Here is a 23,026-nt window from a genome sequence, read left to right on the forward strand (position 1 = left end):
TGTGACTGTTGTCACAGTTTTGAATCCCTGAGCAATTTCCCTACAATGCAAATACATGAAAACAAGCAACTAAAGCTGCAAAGAGAAAACACAGTCTTTAAGCTTAATACTGAATTTAATGATTCTTCTTTCTGTTAATTCAAAACTTGACAAGGTCCTTTAAACATCCAAAATAAATTACTTAAACATTCAGCACTGTGGAAAATATGACAACGGACAGTTTTAAAAACTATCAACGAAGAACTACAAAGACAGGCTGATTCCCTTGAACACCAAAAATGGAAAGCATGTATATTACTGAGGTACACCAAATAATATTTCAAAAGGTTTTCCTGGTCTATACAAATGACAATCAGTAACTTACTTCATAGAACTTTCAACGTAAATCTGTGAGGTCCCATAATGACTCCAATAACAATCAAAGACAAAGTATCTTTACAGCAGAGTCCTACAGGCATACAGTCTTTACATTCTCAGAGTCAAACAGACATACAGAATGTATGCTTGTAAAAGAGAGTGCTGTTAACTGGAGTTAGGAAAATGTCAAAAGAAACAAAAACAATACTTAATAAGGTTCTTCACAGTGAATCTGCTATTTGGTGTCAAACAAAAAAAAATCCTCACTACTTCTTGTTGTAAGGTTCAGGCCTTACAATAACAACAGGTTTTAAGGTTTACCTAATAACTAGTTTTAGTGGTGACTTTTTTTTTTTAGTTTAAAACCACATAAAGCAAAGAGAGGAGACACTATGACACAATCTCAAAGTGTAAATATTTTGCAGCTGAGGTGATATGCATCCTTCAGAGAGAAAGAAGCATTCCTTAGTCATTTATAATTATCACTAATTTTTCTTTTTTTCAAATATCCAAAAACCCTACTGAATTGACTACAGCAAAATCCCTTGGCTTTTCCAGTACAGATTCAGTGTGTGAGCACCTCAGAGGTACATGTATTTATGTGGAAATCAGACAGGTTAAAACATTAAAAACCATTTCCTTTTTTTCTGGATCACAATACAACATCATTAATGGTTGTGCCTATTTTAGGTATTCCACTCATATGGCTGCAGGTCAAAAGCTTAAGAAGAGGACTTCGTTCATGAGAGGTGCATGCTTGAGTTTTAACTCTCCATGGAGTCCAGGAACTCTTCTTCAATGATGTGTTCCAGCTTCTTCAGGACTGTGCCCGGACTGGCTGCTGGGTAGTCTGCTACTGGGCAGTGGGGCATAGGGTGGCTGTAAGGGGGAGGGCCCTGGAAGGAACAGCAAAGGATGTGAAGGAAAGGCAACAGCTGGGTGATGGAGGACAGGGAGTGCTGGGTGAGGAGGGGGAACTCCAAATGCTCTGTGGAAGATTCCTCACTCAGGCCATTCAGTGTCTGGAATAACAGGTGAGAACATCGTAATTAGAGTGGGATGTGTTCATTTTGCAAAACAAAACAAAACTTGAATGAATAACTTAAATTATTTTATCGGAATCTGTTGGTTTTTTTCTTACAACTGAACACGGAAACATCAATTTCCATGAATGTTCATCACAACTGACTCTGGAATGTTAATTCATATGATCTCTGTTTAATTTGTTGAACAGATTGCATTTAAACCTGGCTGAGATCCAATCAAAATGCTTGCCTGACAATCTCCAAATGTGGCCTAGCTGATGCGATTCTGATCCCAATGTGCAGAATTCCTTTACATCTGTATGTATGTACGTATGATCTTACCCCATATCGCAGCTGTATGCCTTCCAGCACTCTGACAACATGGGGTATGCATTCCTGTTCGCCCTCTATCAGCGCAGTCTCTGGGCCACTGTAGCGGTTCACATCCACCTCAGGGACAAATGCCCAGCGATACCTGCACATGGAACAGAGAGTTACACAGGAAAAGTAAGACAGAAAATAATACCCAGACAAAATAACTTAAGCAACACCAGAACTTATACAAAAAATATTTCATGTTTTAAGTTTTTTTTTTTGTTCTAAATTGGACTCTTACATCTGAAAGAGTGGTATCCTTTCCGGAGGAAAAGCCAGAGAGGTGTCCAGAAACTTGCAAGCTGACAGGTACATGTCCAGCTCTGCCTGAGTGAAATTCACTGGTCCATTTCTGTCAAGGGCTCCGCGCACCACTTTAGCCAGCCTAGGTGGTACACAAGAATGCGAAAAAAAAGCATTTTGAGTGAGAGCATCAACAGGGTGAAAGAGGAATTTGTGAATAAAAGAATTAACTCACTTTGAGACATCTTTATCTGCCTGCAGAGCTTTCTCTAGACGTGCAAATATACGAATCTGAAACACAAATTAGAAAATAAAAAACCCATTACAATAATTTAAACAGACAGTATTACAGTATTGGCCCTATGTATAAAACCAGGTGCTCAGAGGATGGGATCTTACCAGTTCTGTGACCATGATTGGCCACAGAGACGTCAGGTGCTGGGATGAAATCCGCAGCAGGAGAACACGAAACATCAAGAATATCTGAGCTGAAACAGCAGGGCTAGGGTTCATACGCAAAGCCTCCGTGAGACGCTCTGAAAGTGAGAGGATTGAAGTTAAAGAACATAGTCAGTTTTAATGTTCGTTTTTAACCACTGAATTACACCCAATTACATAAAAACTTAAATAATCTTTCAGTAAAAGAGCCACACCTTGGATGAGGGGCAGATAGAGATGATACTGGTCGAGTTCTCCACTGAACATGGCGAATGCCTGGCGCTTCAGCAGCATGGGCTTCTGATCTGCATTGGCAAACAGTTTCAGGGAGCCACTCTGCATGCCTACATCACAGATAAATAACGGTTTTAAACAACAAATTTATCATGCATCTCTGTAATTTGACCTTCACACTACGCTTCTCTCTGCTTTCTTGTCTGAACAGTACATCACTTTAAATTTGTGAGAAGCTTGAACTTTATTCTCTAACTGATGATTTTTACTGTTTATCCCTTTCCCAACATGTTGCATCCTACTTCATAGTAACAAATTAACCTTCTGTATCACAGATTTGCTCTCACCCTTAGAAGACAATTGTATCTTTACAGGATCACAAGCATTTCCTAGAGGCTGTACTCACTCATGAGGTCTTTAAACATGGTCTTCTCGTGAGTCAGCAGATGATCAATAATGGATTTCCAACTACAGAGAACAAGTCAAGCAGAAGACATTAAAAAATTGGAGTTAAATTAAATACACCTGACAAACAGAAAATACTTTCATTTTCATATGAAGATACAACAAAGTAATTTTGCACAGGGAATGCACTCTGTATACCAACCTTAGCTTTGGTTTTAGACTGCTGAATAGAACACATCTGTAGGATTAACCAGAACCCACTCTAAATAATAATAAATAATAGGGACACCTAATCCATGTAGGCAGCCAAATCAGAAGCGTTCCTTTATTCAGCCTTTGTGTAAGGTCTGGTAATAAAACCTAAAGCTGCACACACTTTACCAACCACACTTTCCCACCAATGTCTCCTTTAAGTCTTGAAAAACCTGTTGGCAATATTTGTGTAACTGAGCAGTCATGTGTTTGTGTTTGAGTTTGAATGGACAGCATGATATTTATTTCAGAATGATTCCCTAGTTTAAGTGTCGTGGACCAGACATGCCATAGCATATTTGATATAACATTTTTTTTCTGGAACAACAAAGATCCCCTAAAATCATGACTGGTCAAATACACATACTAGATCTGTCCACAGTTATAAATAAGGGTCACCACCACCACCACCTTAAGCCAAAATCTACAACTGGTTTGAGGATCCTGTTTTTCAGGAGTCATGTGATTACTGACTTGGAAAAAAGAGGAATAACAACATGAACTTCTCTCAACCTTGAGCTGTGTCAACTCCTGGATTTGTTTGACAAATGAACCAGCTTAGTCCCTGCCGGACCTTTCAATCTGCTGCTACAGGCTGACTAAGAGGCTCTATTGTACTCTCCTGTGTAGTAAGCACCAAGTACTGTACGGTGGGGTTTTTGGTGCTATCACCCTTCACTGTGTGCTGCCACAGGTACCATAAATCCATCATATTCTGCTAATGGGGCATTCAAGGTGAACACTGTACAAACTTCTGTTTATATAAGTTAGTGACTCATGTATGTGTGTATGTCTTTATGATACTCCTGAAGTTCTTGGTTAAAGAAAGGTAGCTAATAATTGTTTTGAGATAAATTCCCATCGAACAGAGAAACAAACTAACCTGGGCGCACAGGAGGCATCCATGGTGAAGAAGAGGGGGTCCATGAAGAGCTCAAAGACCTCTTTCCTCCAGGCCCTCTTGGTATAGGCATACCCACTCAGACTGCTCAGCAGCTGAGCACCCGCTTCAAAGCTGGGCATGTTGTAGGCACTAGAGGAGAGAAAGTCATATTTAGAGGAGCTCTATTGAGACCAAAGGGTCCAAAAGCTGTTAACATTAAGATAACTCAGGCACTTGCAACAGTAGTTACCTGTGGTTCTTCAGGTAAGGAAAAACGTAGTACATGAGCCGAGAAATGAGTGGAACGGCTTTCTCCTTCTCGTCACTGCGGTATACCATGTCCAGAAGCGGTGCCAAGATCTACACAGTGAGAAAATGTATTAAACACTACAAACACACTATTGTTCAGCCATTAACTTGCTCACCATAAATAAAATCACAGAACCCTACCTCAGCCAGGAGTACAAGAGCCTGGACGCTGTAAACTGAGGGAGCTGAGGAGGAAACCATGGTGCTAGCTTGAGCCATTGACTCTGAAAAGGAGATAAGAAATTAAGGAATAGTGAGGCAGATAAGTAAAAATCAGGATAGAAATCAGGATCCCTGGCATTCATCTTCCCAACCACTGCTCAGAAAGTGCAGCTGACGTCATACATGCATGTATTTGTAAGAGGTATCTGAATTTACCGCAATGGTCACCATCCACGTCTGCATCATCAGGTTCGACTGCTTCAGCGCACACCTGTGGCTGAACTTTGACCTCAAGGCTGCGGCTGAGCCAACTGGTCTGCTCCAGAGATGACCCTGCAATCCCACCTACTGCCTCGAGGATCCTCTGAGTCACCTCCTGCATGATAATGCCTCCATCAATAACTGCATTTACATGTACTTTAGTAACCAGGTTATAGTCTGCTTTCTCCAGTGTGGTGATTTCTTAACTGTCATGAACCCTGGTTTCTGTAACTGGGGTAGGGGACTGGAGCCAGATACAGGTAACAAGGTTTATAATTGGCTTTTTACAAGTGTGCATGTGCATAACAAAATCCTGCAGACAGGGAAAGCAGCAGAGTAGACTGACTTGAAAAAAGAAGATGGAGTGTTGTGTCCTTGAGTTCAATTAAAACTGAAACTATACACAAAGTGGCTTGTTTGAATAAGTTTGTTTCCACCACTGAACATTTGACTATTTAAATTCAGACACCTCGCGCTGTGAAGGGGAGCTCTGTTCTTTCTGTCTGCCTGCTGTCTCTCTCTTACTGCACAGTCAGTCTGCTCCAATAATGACACACAGCTAAAATAAATAAAGCATATTCTATCACTCTGCAGTTAAAATCAGTGAGTCATGCTTCCCAGAGAAGTCAGGGTTTGAGGAGAAATCAGGGTATTGACCTGCTACATGTATACAACATACCTGCAGGTCTCGAGTATCCTTCTTATTGTCCAGGTTGGGGAGCCTATTGACAAAGTCATTGAGGATTCTGCAAGATAGGAAACGTTACTGAATATGATATTTTCCCAGGAAAAATGTTTAACAACTTTTAAAAATAATGCAACCAGCAGGCAAAAGGACTGCGGTGCACTTACTAGCTGTTTTGGTGTGTAAGTCCTGATATTGTTTCTATAAGTAGTGCCTAAGATTATTCTGTAATATAGTAGCACTGCTGCTACTAATCAGAGAACGGAACAAACACTGAATGTTTACAAACTGACCCCAGCAGTAAGAAGTGCCCAGGCGGGGCCAGGTTGAGCTGAACAGACTCCCGCAACAGACTGAGGAGAGGAGCCACGTTTTCCTGCAGAGCCTGGGCTGAAATACTACACAGAGAAACAGGGATTATTATATAAGTGAGCATTTGTAGAATGGCTGTATTAAACCCGAGGTTGGGACTTTTGGCACTGTATTTTCCTATTTACCTCTGGATGTAGGCATAGCTAAACTGTAGCATGGGGATGTCTACCAAGGTTGACTTCTAATGGAGACAAAGGTAGAAAATGTTATGAAAATGAGTGAAAATAAACTTCAGAAATTACTGGATACAAGTTTTGAGCATCTGTGTGTGTATGTATGTTTGTGTACCTGTTCTCCTTTGATCTGGTGTGGTTTTTTCACCACCTCTTTGACTAACTGGAGGATGGTATCTGTATGCAAAGTGTTCAGTGATTTCACCAGATCCACAATAGTTAGACGAGCCTCGCTGGCCACAGGTAAAACCTAAAGAAGACAAATATGTAAAGATGCCAACAAGTGCTCTAAAGCCAATCAGTGGCTTATAAGTGACTGTGCTCTTTCTTTGTTTCTAGTCACACTGCCGTTCTTACTTTGTTTTTATGTCTCCTTTTACTCTTTCTGTTACTCCATACTACCCCCAGTGAAGCCATCAGCTGAATACCATACTGCCCAGTCAGAGGGACCAGGAACTCCAGTATCCGCTGCCGTAGGATCTAAACATGCACACACCGTGAAAGGGTAAAATTTTCCATAACAATACATGCATGTGGCTAAACAGGAGAAAATATATAAGCACATTACATCATGTTACATCAACACTTACAGTATAAACAACACAGCCCTGTCACTACATATATTTGTGCTGGCATAAAAGAACGCAGAGAACGTGCAAGTTTGTAGCACACACCTTGGTGCTTTTAAAATAGACAGAGGTAGAAGTATGTCTGCTGCTCTGGCCAGAGTCAGATGCACGCCTCTGAAACTCTTCCTTCATGACCACACCCCACAGCAACGCCATACTACTGAGCATGTGAGGTAGAGCCTCAATCACAGCGTTGCGTGCATTACGGACATCCACAGGATCACAGGCAACCAGGGACTGACAAAGAGAGAACGAGAGAAGAAAATGAGCGTTAACATTTTCATTGATATAAGAGGTACAAATCTGTGTATGTATGCTCACTCCTCACCCTCTTGTTATCCAGCAGACAATAGTGTGTAATGGTGGTCAGGCCTTCTAGCAGAGTCAGAGGGTAGTCAGGGGCGATGTTCTCCCTCCTCCCACTCAGGCTGATCAGAGGACACAAACATAAATGAAATATTTAATTTAACCTGCTATCAGACATCCCCATTTTTGTGCACAAGCCCAAAAACAGATGTACCCAACAGCTGTTGCAGTGGGGAGATTGGATCTGGTATCAGGAGACTTAGAGCTTTCATACAGTGTATTATTTGTCAAGGTTGTGTGAAGACTGGGACTGGTACAGACCAAAACACACCTAAAGAAGGGCTACCAAAGCCAAAGCATCCCATGAGTGGCAAGGTGTTTTGACAAATGTTAAAGCACAATATTTTCTTCACTGTAAATTTTAATCATCTCAAATTAGCCTCTAGTCATAAAGGTAAAAAAAAATAGTTGCTAATTTCTACTATTTAAAGGACTGAAGTTTGGGACTATTGTTTTGTTGGCAAATAGGACAAACTTTAGGATAGGACAAACTGTCAAAACTATCTAACTGAAAGCCCACCTCTGATTTGTCTTTCCTCCATCATGCTCGTACAGTTTGACCAGCTCGTCCAAGTTCTTGCAGATCTGACTGATGAGCGGAGCCACAATGATGCCTAATGAGCGTCCCAAGTAGGGCAGAGAGGAGCACAGCAGTGACACCCAGTGGGGGTGCATGGCATAACCGTACTGTGGCTGCAGAGCCCTGGCTGCAGCAGAAACAAACATTCCTTGGGCTGTGATGGGGTGACTCTGGACGTACTGGGCTGCCTTGATGGACTGCTGGAATAGGACTGCAGTTTGCCACTCGCGAGCAAGGGGGGTGCTGGCGGTTGGGGATTCTCGAGGCTCCCCAGGCTGGCCAGATGCTCCACCCGACCCAGCTGTTGAGACAGCCCCACCAAGCCACACATGGTACTCCAGGACTATGAGAGCCTGGAGGAGTTTAAGTAATTCCATTTGTAAGGGATATTGTTCCTGGCCCCCTCCTGATCCAAGATTCACAAGGCTCTCCTCTGACAGGCCTCCCTGTTCATCCAACAGCTCTACATTTTTGGGTGGTCCCTTGTCTGTTCCCCTCTGGCTGACATACATGGATGCAGAAAGTGTAAGCAGAGCATATTGCTGCACTTTACATCCTGAGAGGAGCCTGCGGATGGGTTCCAGACCGGCTCCATTGCCCTCTTGTCCTCGTGCCATGCAGCAAAGCTGGTTCACCATCCGGGTTAGCACTGCTACACTCTTCACCTGAACCTCCCTGTTCCCCTGCAGGTCAAGTGGACCAAGGCTGAGGTAGGAAGGGTAATGAGAGCGCAGGAATCGCAGGCACAAAGACACGAGTAGTTCAATGAGAAGGGATGGGGGCACAGAGGGGGAGGAGGAGGGGGAAAGCAGGCAGCCATAGAAGCCTTTGCCATCCTGAGCCTGTTGGTGACGCTGTAAAAGGTTAGAGACCAGGTTTAAATGTGCAGCAGAGCTTGTGTCCAGAGAGGTGGAGGAGAGAGCATCCACCAGAGGGCACTCGGCACTGCTCCTCAGCAGGCTGTCTAGCAGCGCAAGGCCTTGGAGCAGGTGGCGCCAGCCGCCAGCCAAGGGATACAGCAGCACATGACGGAACAGAGAGTCTATGGCCTCCCTCTTCTCGCGCTCCTGTTTTAACAGACGAGACCTGGCCATGGCCTCCAGCTCTAAATCCTCCTCATCCTCACTTGACAGTGAATCAGATGCCTGTGTACGCTCAGACTCTGCCCTCCGCAGGCCATTGACCATGCCTCCTTCCTCAATGCTGCGGTAAGGAGTGGAGCCAGAGCTGGAGTTCTCCGTGGATACCTGGGCACCACTGGTGTCAGCTGACTCTGTGTGTTCACTCTCACCATCCTCCCCCTGCTCCGCTCTATCCTCCTCCTCTTCTGTCTCTTCACTCTCACTCCTTGATAGCACTACAGAGTCCTGTGGTTTGGCCAGCTCTAGACCACTGTCTAACTCTGCCCACAGGGATTCCCGGTCCACAATGCTGGTGAGATTTAAAGTGGTGACCTCTGTCGCCATGGCGTCCGCAGATGTCCCAGACGATTTAGTAGAGCTTCGAGTTCTGTTGCTTAGAACCCTCAGGTTACCTTTAAAGCAAAGAGCAAAGCAACTTAAGAAACACACACACCAAAGAAAGCATATAGATAATCAGAAAAAAGTTCATTCTTAACGTCACAATAACACAATTAATTCACTTGATGCAGAAACACACACTTACCAGCAGTGAGATTTTGTTTGATGCTGTGAATGGAGCAGCGCTGAGTGGAGGGGTGAAGCAGCAACAACAGAATAGGTTCCAAGATTCGAATCACATCACTGAGGGATAAAGCCCTGACCAGCCAGCACTGAGCTGCTGCACGTATTGAGCCATCAGTGCAGCTCAGACTGTCCACCACAACACACAGAGACCTGAGACAGAAACACATCAAAAGTCAGATTTAGCAATGACTGAAACAAATTCTTGAAATCTAAGCTGTCTATTCCTGCACTTCTTTGAGTGTTTTCATCTTTATTTTGAGAAAATGGTGTGGATGCTTTAAGTGTGCTAATGGGAAAAAAAAAACGGGGTCAGCTTCTCAGTCTTGGCTTGACTTTCATCAGTCTAAGCAGTTTTCTCAACTTTGTCATCCTAGTTCCCATTTTGCACATTTGCCTGAAGATGTAAACTACACAAGACAAGTGCTGAGACAGAATATAAAGTATTCAGGAATTTTGAATTTGTCTTAACTATATTCCACTTTACAACTACATACTAACCGGTCAAAGGAGCGACTGAGAGACATAGTCCTGTTGGTCTGGATCTCCCTGGTCAGGTGCCATAGCACAGTGAAGCGGTGCAGTGCTTCCAGCCTAACAGCCTGGGGCAGACAAACACAAGGGAAACCATTTCCTTATTTGCTCAGCTCAGTACATTTCCAAACAGGTCTGTTTGTGTGTCCAAGTTAAACTGACACATCTAGAAGATGCTGGGAGAAAATTTAAATGTGAGTACAAATTGTGGTTCAGTGTGTGCAGGCATACACACCTTGTCTTTGTGCAGCAGTGCCTGGCAGATGATGTCTTCACAGATCGACGCTGATGGAGCCAAACAGTGAAGCCTGTAAAAGAGTTCCACACAGGAAATGTGCTGCTCTCTTCGCTCCATGTCCAGCTGGCTCCACAGCACCTGGGACACCCTCTGGATCACAGCACAAAAATCAAAAAATCTTAAAATACCACATTTATACTACAGCTGTGAGTCACTCAGACATTTTCCTTTTGATAATCTTACCTGATAGAAATCTGTGCCCTCCTCTATAGCTCGTAGCAGAGCAGGATAGATGGGTGGCACAGTGACCATCTGCAGTCGCCCACTCAGGGGGTTAGAGTCAGAGGTCTGGTAACGTCTGTGTTTGTCCTGGATGACCAGTGCTAAGGACTGAGAGTGGTTGATAAGCTCCAACAGTGAGGCCACAGCTGTGTGTTGGATGTTGTAGTCCCTGGACAGGCAGCACAGTGTCATCAAGGACCTGAGCCATACTGGCAGGCTGTCCACTTCGCTTCCTAAGGAAAACAAAAACATTTTAATTACTTCTTTGTGGGTTAAGGCATGGAGACAACAGTCATGTTGAACACAGTCCATCTGTGAGCTGACCTGTGTCGCCAAACATGTCCGTGTGGAGGGCCAGAGTCTCCTCTTCGCTTAGGTAGACAGGGAAGGTGGTGCACTCCAGCAGCAAGTGGCAGGTGGCGGTGAAGGCCTGTCGACAGGCCTCAGAGATCTCTGCCTTGCCTCGTGGCATGTAGCCTGCCGCCCAGTCCAGACAGCTTAAGTTCCCACGTTCCTTTTTCTTCTCCACGGGGGCTGCTGCGAGCTGGGCGTCTGATGTAGGGCGGGGTTTAAGTTTGTTTGGGGTGAACAGACCAGTAAGTTTGTCTTTAATTTCACGTCCCCCTATGCTCGTCAACAAAGTCTTCTGATCTGCAGAGGCAGCAGTTAGGTCAGGCTGGATTCCCTCCCCAGGGCCCTTGACATCCTCCACCTGCACCAGCAGGTATCTGAAACATGACAAATATTTTTAGCGCTCACAGTTTGTACATTTATAGCCCCATTTATGCTGCAATCAATCTGACAATGACTCAGTAGTTTACCTTGTGGTTATGAAGGACAGTATATCCTGCAGACACTGGGTCATTGTGTCTACACTCCCTCCCCTCCTCCACACTCCTTCACCTTCTTTGCAAATTCCACTTCCCTCAGCACCCATCCCCAACCCTGGTGGGAGGTGCTGCTCCGACGGTGAGGCACTGATCCCCAATCCGCTGTCTTCAGACCTGAGTATTGGGTAAATACCACTTGCAGTCCCCGTCTCATCTCCTCCATCTCTGCTCAGCTCTTCATCTCCATGGTGACCATTAACTTGACCAACACTGTCATCTTTCTCGTCCTCCTTCTCGATATCCTAGATAAAGTAAAAATTTTTATGCTGACGCACAGTCAAACATCGAAAACATTTAAAAAGAAACCACGTTGCCACAGACTGTAAAATCTCTAACCTGTGTTTCTTTGCCTTCCTCCTCTGATGCCTTTAACTCCATCTCCTCTGTGTGAGCCCCTGCTTCAATGTCCATATAAGCCACAGGCATCTGGATCTTACTGAGGACCTTGAAACAGGCACGCAGGCCATGTGTGACATCTTCCAGGCTAACAGAGTCTAAGTGGCTGTGCAAGGTCCGCAGCATGATCCCCAGCATCTCAGGGAGGAACTGGGACTGGATGTCAGCGTGTAGTTCCTGTGGATAGAAACAAACTTCTAGATCATACTGTCTGTAAACAGAAAATTCTTCAGTATGAGTCAGACTTGGGTAAAATTGTGCTGAATAACTGTCAGTCTTTGTTTAAACTTCACTGCAACTGACTAACAGGGAGGCGGTTTAGCACAAGCTCTAGAGGAAATGTAAACCAAAGAAAAGGTATTTTCTGTTTTTCTCAAAATATTTAGAATTATTTAAAAAAAGACTGACAGCTGCATTTATATAGTGCTTTTATCCAAAGCACTTTTATAGTTCCGCCTCTTTCTGGTGTTTTGCAAGGAAGGGAACTACTGATGTGCAGGTGTGTGTGTGTTATTTACCAGAGGAAGAACATCAAGCAAGAAAATGATGAGATTAGACATCTCTGTGACAGAGGGAGGCGGGTGACTGCGGTCCAGCAGGGGAGGCGTAGGTGGATCATCTTTGTCACTATAGAGAAAGACATAGAATGAAATGATCCTTTCTTTAAACTTTTAATGTGCTCAATCATACTTTGTAAATGCTGACCTTTCCTTATAGTCTTACATTTTTTTGTAGAGATTAACAGGTTTTCCATCATAATCAGATATTCTGTCACAGTCAACCCTGCCATACCTGAGAGAAGTGCAGAAGCGTCGTGTCATGTACTCCCACAGGTATTCACTGTTCATGGAGCTCACAAGCATGTTCACCGTCTTTATGATCTCTGATGCGTTCTTATTCTCCTTTATCTTACTGTTGAAGAAAACATAGAAAAAACACCATCTGAGTCTGTGTTCACTTTGTTGGTTGCAATGTTGTCACATGTTCGGTGAAATAAGTATTCAGCGGTGAACATCCTTTCGTCTGTGCTATCATCTATGATTCTCACCTGGCTAGCTGGTTGCCTGAGAGCCCTGAGCTGGTGATGGTGTCCTCTCCGAGCATCTCACGGCAGTAGCTGTAGAAGGCTCGGACCACCTCCAGCATCACACTGCTCAAGACAACTGGACCTGAGCCAAAACATCATCATTATAAAAGTAAAACTATCTCAGAGTGAGACATTAACAAAGAGTGGTGGGTCTAGTAATTGAGTATTGTGATGTATTTGTGCACCGTGCCTACCAATCTCTGGTTTATCCAGCAGGCTGATGATAATGCGAAAGGGCCTGAGGTATCCAATCACATTCTCTGGGTCGCTCTCCACATCCTTCTGTTTCAGGATGTTAATCAGAGCCTGAACACAGGAATGAACAGATGAGAATAACAGAAACAGCCAGCAAACATACAGTACTCTGTCCAAAAAGACACATCTGGCCCCTACCATTTACTGTACAAACTGTAATGTACTTACTCAGGATTTTCTGATTTAACAGATCTGATTAAACAGAAGTTATGTGTGGGACTATTTATTTGCCAGCACAGTCACGTCTTTGACTCTCCACTGGTTGCCTGGAACCTCACACTGACAACAATACATGTTACTGCTCCCTGCTGCAAGCTGCTAAGTTAAGATAACCAAATACTGACCATAGCTTCATAATTACCATCTAAAGCTTCACAAGAAAATAAATTAGTATATTTTCCAAACTTTTTCTTTGACAACACTGACAAATAAGGTTATAACAAAAAATATAAATATATATTTAAGTATATTTTAGGGTTTGGCATGTGTCTGTGTGCTAACATATGAGTGAGCTACCTGTACAAGAAAATCTCTAGAGTAGGTGTTGAAGTAGAATGATGCATGTTCCTCTGTGGTGGTGGAGAGGGTGGGGTGTGGTGCCACCATTTCTCCTTTTATGTCTGTGCCTGAAAACACATACAGATGAAAATATACATTAGCAAGTGAATGTAGTGAACCAATAATTGACCAAACTGCAAAAACAGTGGTGTGAAGCACATGAGTCACCACTGAAGTGAGCACCTAGGAGCCAGGCGTAGAGGCGTCTGTTAAGGGACATGTCTCTGCGGAGCAGTGTGAGTGAAGCTGCAGACACCACTGTGATCATGTCCTTGACAGTCAAAGCAATACAAGTCTCTGCTGGGTCCTACACCAACAATACACACAGTGACAGCAAGATGAGGAACAACAGGAAAGAATGGCAAAATAATGATACAACACTAGCCATGTTCAATGGAAGAGAGACGGAAAACAAGATGCAATTTACAGAAACATTATTAGAGTTGTTATATATTCTGATAGTGTTTAGACATACTGAATCAAGAGGGCAAATGATATAACAGAAACCCCCAATTTTAACTCAGTTAAATCCCATCAATTATCTTAACTTTCTGTTTTTGGATAATTGGATTAACTGCGGGGTTATTTGCAGCCTTTCTAACTGTCTCATCAGTCATGTTACCTCACCAAATGGACTGTGTTCTGGTGATATGGCAGTGTCCCTAGATTTCTAGTGCACAAAATATCATAATGGATTAAAATAAGCCTGGACAGAAAACAGAGGGAAAAGATGTTACAGCACTCTGATTATCAAGTGATCTCAGGAGTAGACATGGAGAAACACCTTACTTAGATCATTTAAAACAAAGAGTGTCCAGAAAAACAGGAGAATAGTGTGTCTGTGTGTGTGTACCTACCAGGCATGTGGCAAAGGGGAAAAAGTAGAGCAGGATTTCAAGCATGTTCCTCTGCACCAGGACATTTGAATCTTGCAGAGAAAGACACACTGACTTCACCTGGACACAGACAGAAGGTGAGAACTTCAGACAGTTGATAAAAGGTGGAGATGGAACAGACTGCAGAACTAAACTGAAATATATTCATAATAAAAAAATATCTCTATGAGTGTAAATCCTCATTATTAAATGTGTTTCACGTCACATGTGCGCAAGAAGACAAACAAAAACACTCACAACTAGGTGGTGGTCGTAGCCTAGCATGTGAGTTTGCTGGAGCAGGGGTGCCATGCGGTCAAAATGTGTTACTATGAAGACCGAGGCGGGCAGCCGTACCATGGGGCTGACCACCATACTACCCCATAGGGCACCATAGAAGACCTGCTGACCCACAAGCAGTGACAACTTGAGCAGCAATGCATCAGTCCTGGACAGAGAGAGAGAGGACAAAATGGAGGGAAGTCATTGACATGTTCAACAACTGATAAAGCTTTATTTTTGAGTGGAAGGCCAGCTTTATGGTCATACCAATCAACTCTGATCAAAACAACCCTTCAGTATAGAAGTACTGTTTTGACGTCAACCGGTTCACCCAAAATCACCCCAAGAAAAGCAAACTAGTGCATGTCTTTCTAAGTTAATTAACCAGTTATCCTGACGAAGACACATCTGTTATAAATTAACAGATGTTATGAATAAACAGATGCAAGGTTGTAAATCTATGTCCTATTCATACAGTTCGGATGATACCTTTGTCACTGGTCTTTGGTTTCTTTGATACCCAGCTGTGGCCTCATGCACTTTTGTGTAAAGTAGTGCAAAATAAACACTGAAAGTTCTCAGATCACAGATACAGCTGTATGCAAAAGTCTGTGCACACCTGTTCAATTCTGCTCATTTTTGAAATGAAAGAAAGTAAATATAAACCCTGCAGTCAGTTACAGCCAGAACAAAAAGAAGAGTTTGAGATAACTTCCTCCTTTTGTCTGACAAAAGCAGTTTGTGCTGCTTACCTGTCATAGACCTCCAGTCCCTCCTCCAGGCCTGGCAGGAGTCCTGTTATGAAGGCCTGAAGACTGGGCAGCAAAGCCCTCTGCAGCGGGAGATAGTAACGCTCATAGAGTGTCAGCAGCACAGGCTTCACTGCCATGGCTGCATGACCCAACAGCGGGAACAATCCTGAGCTAAAAACCAGACAAACACACAGGTCATAAAAAACTGCACTCATAATCAGGCCAGCACTCTCCTTGAAGCAGTGAAATATTGAGAATAGTTTCCTCACCTGTAAATGAACAAATCCTTGGCCAGCCATTTTGTTCCAATGATTTTGAAAATGACCTCATAGGTTTCCAGGGCCTTGAGGTGTACTCCGCTGGGCAGCGCCGGGTGTAGGCACTGGGCCAGACGTTTCCCAATGATCAGCCTCTTGGGTAGGAGTGAGTAGCGGAGGTTACTCTGCAGGGCCTGATAGAAAGAGAGAGAAAATAAGGCTGAACTGGCCATTAAACAAAGAGTTAATACACTGAGTGACAATTTGCCAAAACCATAGAACAAATAAAACAAATGAACCCAAACAGAGATGAACTCGACTTTGTGCATAACAGATGAATTTTTCTCTCCCTCACATTCTCTGTGTACTTTAAGAACTCATTTTTGTGCATCAACACACACAGGCACACACAGACACTCCAAAGTAAATATCTTCTCTGTACGTCAGAAGAAAAGTGGCACATTTACTGCCCAAAATAAATGGCCGGAAGACTTGAGCAACAAGGCTGTACAACACGGAGAGCCTCGCTGAGAAAGGAGAACTTCCTCGTATAACTGACTGAAGCTGAAGCACAGATAGCAGATGTGAGGCTGACACCCACAAAACATCAACACGGAAAAAGAAAAGCAAAAAGCTGTAAATACTAAAGTGAATTCAGGTTACAACATCATATGCAGCACGTACTGAGATATCCAGAGACAGTCATTAGCAGCTACAGTGTTTCTGTGGCATCTGGTCACCTTTGTGCACCATACTGTACCTTATTGAGCTTTCCCAGGGAGGAGATGAGATCTGCCCACTCACTTGAAGACTCAAAGTTTCGCAGCGCTTTCTCAATGACTGCCGCATAGCTACGGTAACGGTAGTCATTTTGCAGCTCTAGCTCCTCAGGATCCATGATGTATTAGTCTGATCCCAGCATGTTCAGCACAATGCATCTGGGAGACAGGCAAGACAAATGAGAGGTTTTGAGGAAAGACGCAATACGTTTAGCAAACTCACAAAAAGAATCAGTTCTGCGATAGTATCTGTCTGTCTGCAACCTGTTGGATTTCCCTCTGCCTCTGAGGCTTGTTTACAGCAAATAAAATTAGCCTATTTGGCTCTGTTCACTGACTCACACAAGCTCCGAGGCAAAGAAGACAAATGTCCTCATTCATGACTGGTCAGCATTTATCTGACTGACCTGTCTCTCAGTCTGAGGAGAGAGGAGTCCTTCTGACACCAACTTTGTGGCACTTCTAGAGAAAAACAAGCTATGGAATGGGCACAAACATACAGAGGTATACAGTTTGTTTACTTCTTGTTAACACAATAAAATCTGAAGGCGCATTAATTGATTTTTTTTGCCTCTTACAGGCCAAATTGGGGTGACAATTGGGCTGCTAGTCCAATATTCACTCTCCTTGTCTGCTCAAAATTTGACGGAAATATCTGGCCCTGGAATGAGATGCTCCATCAGCTACATTCACCAGCTACTTCTGCCTGCCCTTTGGTAGTGTGCAGGTAAGCTTCAGAGGCCTTTTTTGCTGAAAACAATTCCATCCTTTGTTTGTATAACAATATTGACTAAGGCAGCTTTGAAAGGGTCATGAGGAAGAACAAAAACTTGGAAATGAAGTTGGAAAAAAAAATCATATTATATTAGGCTACACTGTCCAAAAAAAAAAAAAAAAGCACCAAAATTTGATACAAAGCACTCGACTGCTAAATATATCATATGATCTAGAAAGAGTAGCTTTCTTACTTTCATGCACATGGCCAAGGCGGTGGTGTCTGTGTGCGTGTGTGCCTGTAGTGTATTTGAATATAGCTAAACAGAGAGATGGGTGGGGGAGTACGGAGGCAGGATTAGAGGAGCACAGACATCTGGACTCCCTGTAGCTGATCTGAGAGAGGCTTTAGCCAACATGGACAAGCCCGACAACACGTGCCTGGGATGGCAGTGTATTACTGCTGAAACAAACAAGTGACTAACAGAAAAATAAACAATGAAATTTGACTGCTAACAATCTAAAGACATGAGTTCAGGATCTGATAGCTTGTGATGGGCATTTTCAATACTTTTTTCTATCTTTTTTGGGGGTGGTTAAACAACATCACCAGTTTCATATTTGATTAATAAAATAACTTAATGGTATATACTAATATGTGATATGTGTCACCATCAGCTTTGCTTAAACAAAGCCCATTTCCTTTGCTTCCCATGCTTACAACCATTTACATTAACATAAGGCCCTTCCTCACTTTTTAAAAACCTTTCCTAGAAAAGATCCAGTTGTTGAAATGTAAGCCCTCCTTACCAACGAAAGCCACATGCAGGACTCGTGACCACAGTATTTGTAAAAACCCTGTCTACAACCCTGTCACTGGTGGATTAAACTTTCCACTGTGCTTTTCACCCCGCTAACAGCTTTGATATTAATATTTAAGTGCATGTGAAACATGAATCTGCCTGAATGGCAACAATCACTTGATAAGTGACCCTGCCATACACAGAGCTTATTCAGATGTTTCCATGCACACAGGCCATAATTCTTCCTGCAAGTGAGCAACCACCAGGCAAATAAGGATCCTAAAAACCTGCTTAATCACAGGTGACAGCTTGATAACCAAATGGTGTAGGCCAAGCAGAACTAGGCGAACACTCTCACTTCCTCAAAACAGCAAGTGCGATAAAGAAATTTACACGCATGCATTTCTAATGGCTGCTGCTGAGCAGAGAGGACTGTGTGCTTTGAGGGTGGACACTGTGGCACACAACAAGCCCTGCTATGGACTGTGTCACCTGACTGACACCACCACTACAACAGGCTTTAATGTGACGGTGTTCAGCTGTGAGATGGCACATGAGGAGACTCTGCACACAACATAAACTGCAGCCAAATAACCAGTTGGCAGCCGCAGCTTTTGGCCTGTGAAAATACTGTAGCATCACCAAAGCCTACTGCTGAGTATATTATGTAACTGCACGACCTCAGACCACAGACTGGCTGATAACATCGTTTCCTATAAGACTATATATATATATATATATATAGTCTATATATATAGTTTTTTTTTGTTTTTTTACAGAACTGAAATACGTGAGTACAGCTAGCTTATGCACATTTCGCCAATATCACAGCTGAACTGGTCGAACATGTAGCTAGCTAGCTTATTAAAAAACGTAACTTTACAAATATTTGAACGACAATATTTCATTTTTACAGTGTCAGGGGAAGTAACTGGTTAAATAAAGATAGCAAGTGCTTCTAGGACAAACAGCATCGTCGTAAACACAATTAGCCAGCTACCAGGAGATCAATGACTCACCAACTGCAAAACAAGCCCAGGACCAACCGGAGCACACTCGCTTCAAGGCAGCCGCTCGACTCGAACAAGCCCGGTCCTCATGGAGCATATTTCACGCAAACGTGGGCTCAAAAAAAAGGTGTAGCAAACCTGTGTTTTATTTTTTCCTGAGGATGTGCATATGTGTGAGTACCAGGACTGATGATAGTCACTAAGGGGCGGGATCCTCAAGCTCAGCTGATTCAGAGTCGAGCGCGGCCGCACACTTCACATCCCCACAGAGGAGGAGTGGGGCGGGGATGTTCTGAACAGCGAAGGAGGTGTTTATCTTCAAACTGTCATTTTAAAGTCAATTTGCGAAGAACTTTTACTAAATTCTCGCCCGGAGCAAAAAAAGAAAAAAAAAAAAAAGAAGAAGAAACCAGTTTCTCTTCGTGCTGCTTTAACATGGAGGTGCAGATATTACTACGACCTCACTGCCCTCTGGCTTTGGTATAGTCCAGGATGTACAGTGTTTACAAACGTCTCACCTCGCTGTCAGAGCAGACTGTACTGCTGCCATACATTCAAACACTTTTGTTACTGTAAATGAAGATGTTTGGCTCTCGCGTCGTCCACCTTCCGCTATGAAATATAGGCACTTAAATGGTCATTGTTAAATAATATGCAAGTACACTACAATAATTTAGATACAATGGACATAGGCTTAGTCAACAATACAATATGGGCCTTTTTCACGGCAGACATTTTGATGATGATAGCCTGAAAAGCACAGGTGCAATATATAATATAGAGCCCAAATGATATTGGATTTTTAGGGATGATGGTGGTATCAGTATTTGACGGTTCAAAAAAACAGTAGTAGAAGTACTCAGATTGTTTAGAAATGTACATGAGTAATTAATAAAAATCAATAATCAGTGATGGTTGCAATCCATTTAACTGTTCTGCTTTCAGGATACTGGTAATATGCATGCTGCTCACTGACTTATTGAGACACATAAATGGAACAAAGATCATTAGTGTTATTAGTTGCATTTGTGTTTTTCCAGAAAGGAAAATCAAAATGTTTTCTGTGAAAAGGGGCTTTTGTTGCTTTTGTTTACATGCTGGTGTTGTTGTGTATTTTTTCCTTTTTATAAAGTCCTTTCTTCTTCTTCTTCTTCTTGTTAGTTATATTTAAAAAGAGTAAGTTGTCAAATAAGGGAATATTCTAGTTCCCACATCTCTGATCTACATAACACAAGTACCACTAATATCTGCGCCTGAACCACCTTTTCTTGAAAATAATATAAAAGTAGGCTTCGGTTTTGTTTCATATTCCTGTTTTACTGTTCGTAATATCAATATGATCATGACTAAATTCCCTTGTATTGGATAAATGTAATGACTCTGATTATGGGTTTTTAACTTGAGGCTTGGTTATACACAGTGACAGCTTGCATGTGCACATTTATGTCTGTAGATGGAGCTCCTGTATTTGCAAACATTACTTCCTGGGGACATAAAGGAACATAAATGTTGCAATTTATTGACTGCAAAGCTTCCAACTCTTACTGACAAATACTGGTCACTCTTCTCTGAAAGTGTACCTTGACATTGTGAGTCAGGACGAAAGTCAAACAGAGGTCAGTCTTAAAGCTTTGACTCTTCACCTACATGTTCTGCCCTGAGTGTTTTATGCAAGGACTTTTAAAACGCTCAATGGTGAACAGCATTTGCAAGTTATGTTTGGTCTCAAAGTTGCTTTATCTTTTTGATGTTTTTTTCACTATAATCACTAGTTTATAGGAAAGATTTTCTCTTGATAAGCTGGCATTATAGTATTTCACTGTTTCTTGTTATGTTTGCATTTAATTTAATAAGACAATACAAAAAAGCATTTAAAGATCAGTTTGTTAATTGTCATTTTCATGACAATCTATTTCATTACATATAACAAATGCAACATTTACAGGCCTGCAGTCTAATATGGATATCAATTTGACTTTTGTTCATTTTATGAACAAACAATACCCACACAATCTTTAGTGAGCCTATTAATTTCTGCATTAACACCACTTAAAGTGTATGTCCAGTAATCCTATCTAGCCTTGGCAACGGAAACACAATTTTTCCCATATTAAAAATGTTTCTCATTTTTCATGCTTTTCACACTACCACATTTATGTTTTCAGTATAGTTTGTCTTGTCATTTACCATGGATATGCATGCAGATACACAAAAAAGTTCTCTAGCTATTTGATCAGTTATAGTATTTGCACTTCATCTGTATTGGCTGGACTATTTGTCAGAAATTCTACCTCCTAAAGAAGGTTGTTTCTAGTTGGGGAAAATTTGGGTTTACATGTAGCACAAACACTTGATAACTATAGCCCTGTGAGACCCGTTATCTAAGTTTACCAAGGTTAGTGTCTGTGAAGTCAGCTAACTCAGTGATAGTCAGGCTACGTACTATGTGACACAAACTGTGAGCTCTGTGATGTTTGTATACTGTACTCATGGCAAAGTGCTGTGTAACAGGACGCTGGTGTTTCTAATCAGCTGCAACGAAGTCAGACATGAGGGAGGGTGAAACAATGGGTTTATTGTTGCTCCGCCGAGGGGGTTGTTTTCCCCGTTTTTCTGTCTGTTTGTCTGTCAGTTAAAGAGATATCCCAAAAAACTACTACACAGATTTTAATGACATTTAGTGGACAGTTATGACTTTTGTTCCAGAGAGAATCAGTGAAAGTTCATTTGTTTTTTGATACTCTATATCATTCCTTACAACCCATTGCTAAACTCTTGAAAGCATTGCCCTCTGCCATAATTCTTAAATGTGCTGTGCAGTTTTAAGCAAATTCATATGGCACCTACAAGACATCCTGCAAAATTCTGTGCCATTTTGCCAGTAAGTGGATCTAAAGAAACATGACAAATTCAGACATACAGTATCTTAGGTACTCTCTACAAAATAACGCAATTGTCCATCACTGTGTGTATTTGGATAAATATCAGCTTGCAGATAAAGATTACAAATGTCTTAACGTTTTCTCAAAGACATATTTAGATGAGTGGAGCAGCTTTTGGAGAAGAATACACTCTGAGTATGTTTTGATTTTCTTCTTCTTTATTGAGAAGCTCATTACAACTAAGGTGCTGCCCTGTGGTTTTTAATAACATCATGTTGTTTAGGAAAAAAGTTTACACAGATTCAAAAACATAAAAAAAAAAAAATCGAAACAACAGCTTATTGTACTAATTAGGACAACTTCAGCCAGAGTGGAACACTTCTTAAATCCTCTGATGTAGTGCATGGCTATATAGTGAAAAGAATAATTTACAGATGTACCTATGTTTCTATGCACCGTAGGTGACTGCCTGTGGCAGAGCTTTTCACTGGATATTATGTCTCATACGACCCTTACACATGCAGCGTTGGTACAACAACAAAGTTGTGTGACCTATGTCAAACAAAACAGAAAGGTGCTTTCCTGTTTGTAAGCCCCTATCATTCTGAAGTTTGTCCTAAAATAGCTTTGTGGGGATTCATACTGAATAGTAGTCACAACCATAACTCTCCTATGAACCTGCCAAAAGTAATTCTTAATACTAGATGGTTCTCGTGGATGATCAAGCCACCACCTCACTAAAAAAGAAGGTAGTTGTAAACATGATTTTAAAGTTATCCTGAATCCCCTTTTTCCCTTCCCCCATTTCCTCTCTTTATGCTGGTCCCCGAGTGAGAGGAAATTTATGCATATCTACAGCATTGTGCCATGGCATGAGAACAAGAGTACAGCAATCATGTATTTACTTAGGGGAATAATGTCTCTTGTATTATGGATTCTGAGGGCCACTCCTTTTATAAAAATTCATTTCATGTTGTCAC

General features: G+C 42.2%; 1 protein-coding gene across 2 annotated transcripts; it reads right to left on the minus strand.

The window, feature by feature from the left end:
• Nucleotides 1-96: 96 nt before the first annotated feature.
• dop1b (DOP1 leucine zipper like protein B) lies at nucleotides 97-19,345 on the minus strand. 2 transcript variants are annotated; one of them, XM_041057934.1, is made up of 38 exons: nucleotides 19,174-19,345; nucleotides 16,619-16,796; nucleotides 15,871-16,052; nucleotides 15,602-15,772; nucleotides 14,826-15,015; nucleotides 14,550-14,648; nucleotides 13,876-13,999; nucleotides 13,651-13,760; nucleotides 13,074-13,185; nucleotides 12,841-12,961; nucleotides 12,585-12,704; nucleotides 12,311-12,419; nucleotides 11,733-11,969; nucleotides 11,328-11,638; nucleotides 10,831-11,234; nucleotides 10,468-10,739; nucleotides 10,222-10,374; nucleotides 9,954-10,054; nucleotides 9,415-9,605; nucleotides 7,690-9,283; nucleotides 7,132-7,231; nucleotides 6,849-7,040; nucleotides 6,532-6,654; nucleotides 6,290-6,424; nucleotides 6,127-6,182; nucleotides 5,923-6,027; nucleotides 5,624-5,690; nucleotides 4,900-5,059; nucleotides 4,663-4,745; nucleotides 4,463-4,572; nucleotides 4,213-4,362; nucleotides 3,079-3,140; nucleotides 2,654-2,743; nucleotides 2,400-2,536; nucleotides 2,236-2,291; nucleotides 1,999-2,142; nucleotides 1,725-1,857; nucleotides 97-1,379 (listed from the first exon to the last, which is right to left on the minus strand). In XM_041057934.1, exons 2-38 carry the CDS (start codon nucleotides 16,754-16,756, stop codon nucleotides 1,122-1,124), a joined length of 6,900 nt encoding a protein of 2,299 aa, XP_040913868.1. In that variant the 5' UTR covers nucleotides 16,757-16,796; nucleotides 19,174-19,345; the 3' UTR covers nucleotides 97-1,121. The 2 variants fall into 2 exon arrangements, with proteins under 2 accessions (XP_040913868.1, XP_040913867.1); XM_041057933.1 differs by having other exon boundaries at nucleotides 2,654-2,782.
• Between the last annotated feature and the right edge of the window lie 3,681 nt (nucleotides 19,346-23,026).

This window comes from Toxotes jaculatrix, chromosome 15 (genome assembly GCF_017976425.1).
Source record: "Toxotes jaculatrix isolate fToxJac2 chromosome 15, fToxJac2.pri, whole genome shotgun sequence".
NCBI lineage: Eukaryota > Metazoa > Chordata > Actinopteri > Toxotidae > Toxotes > Toxotes jaculatrix.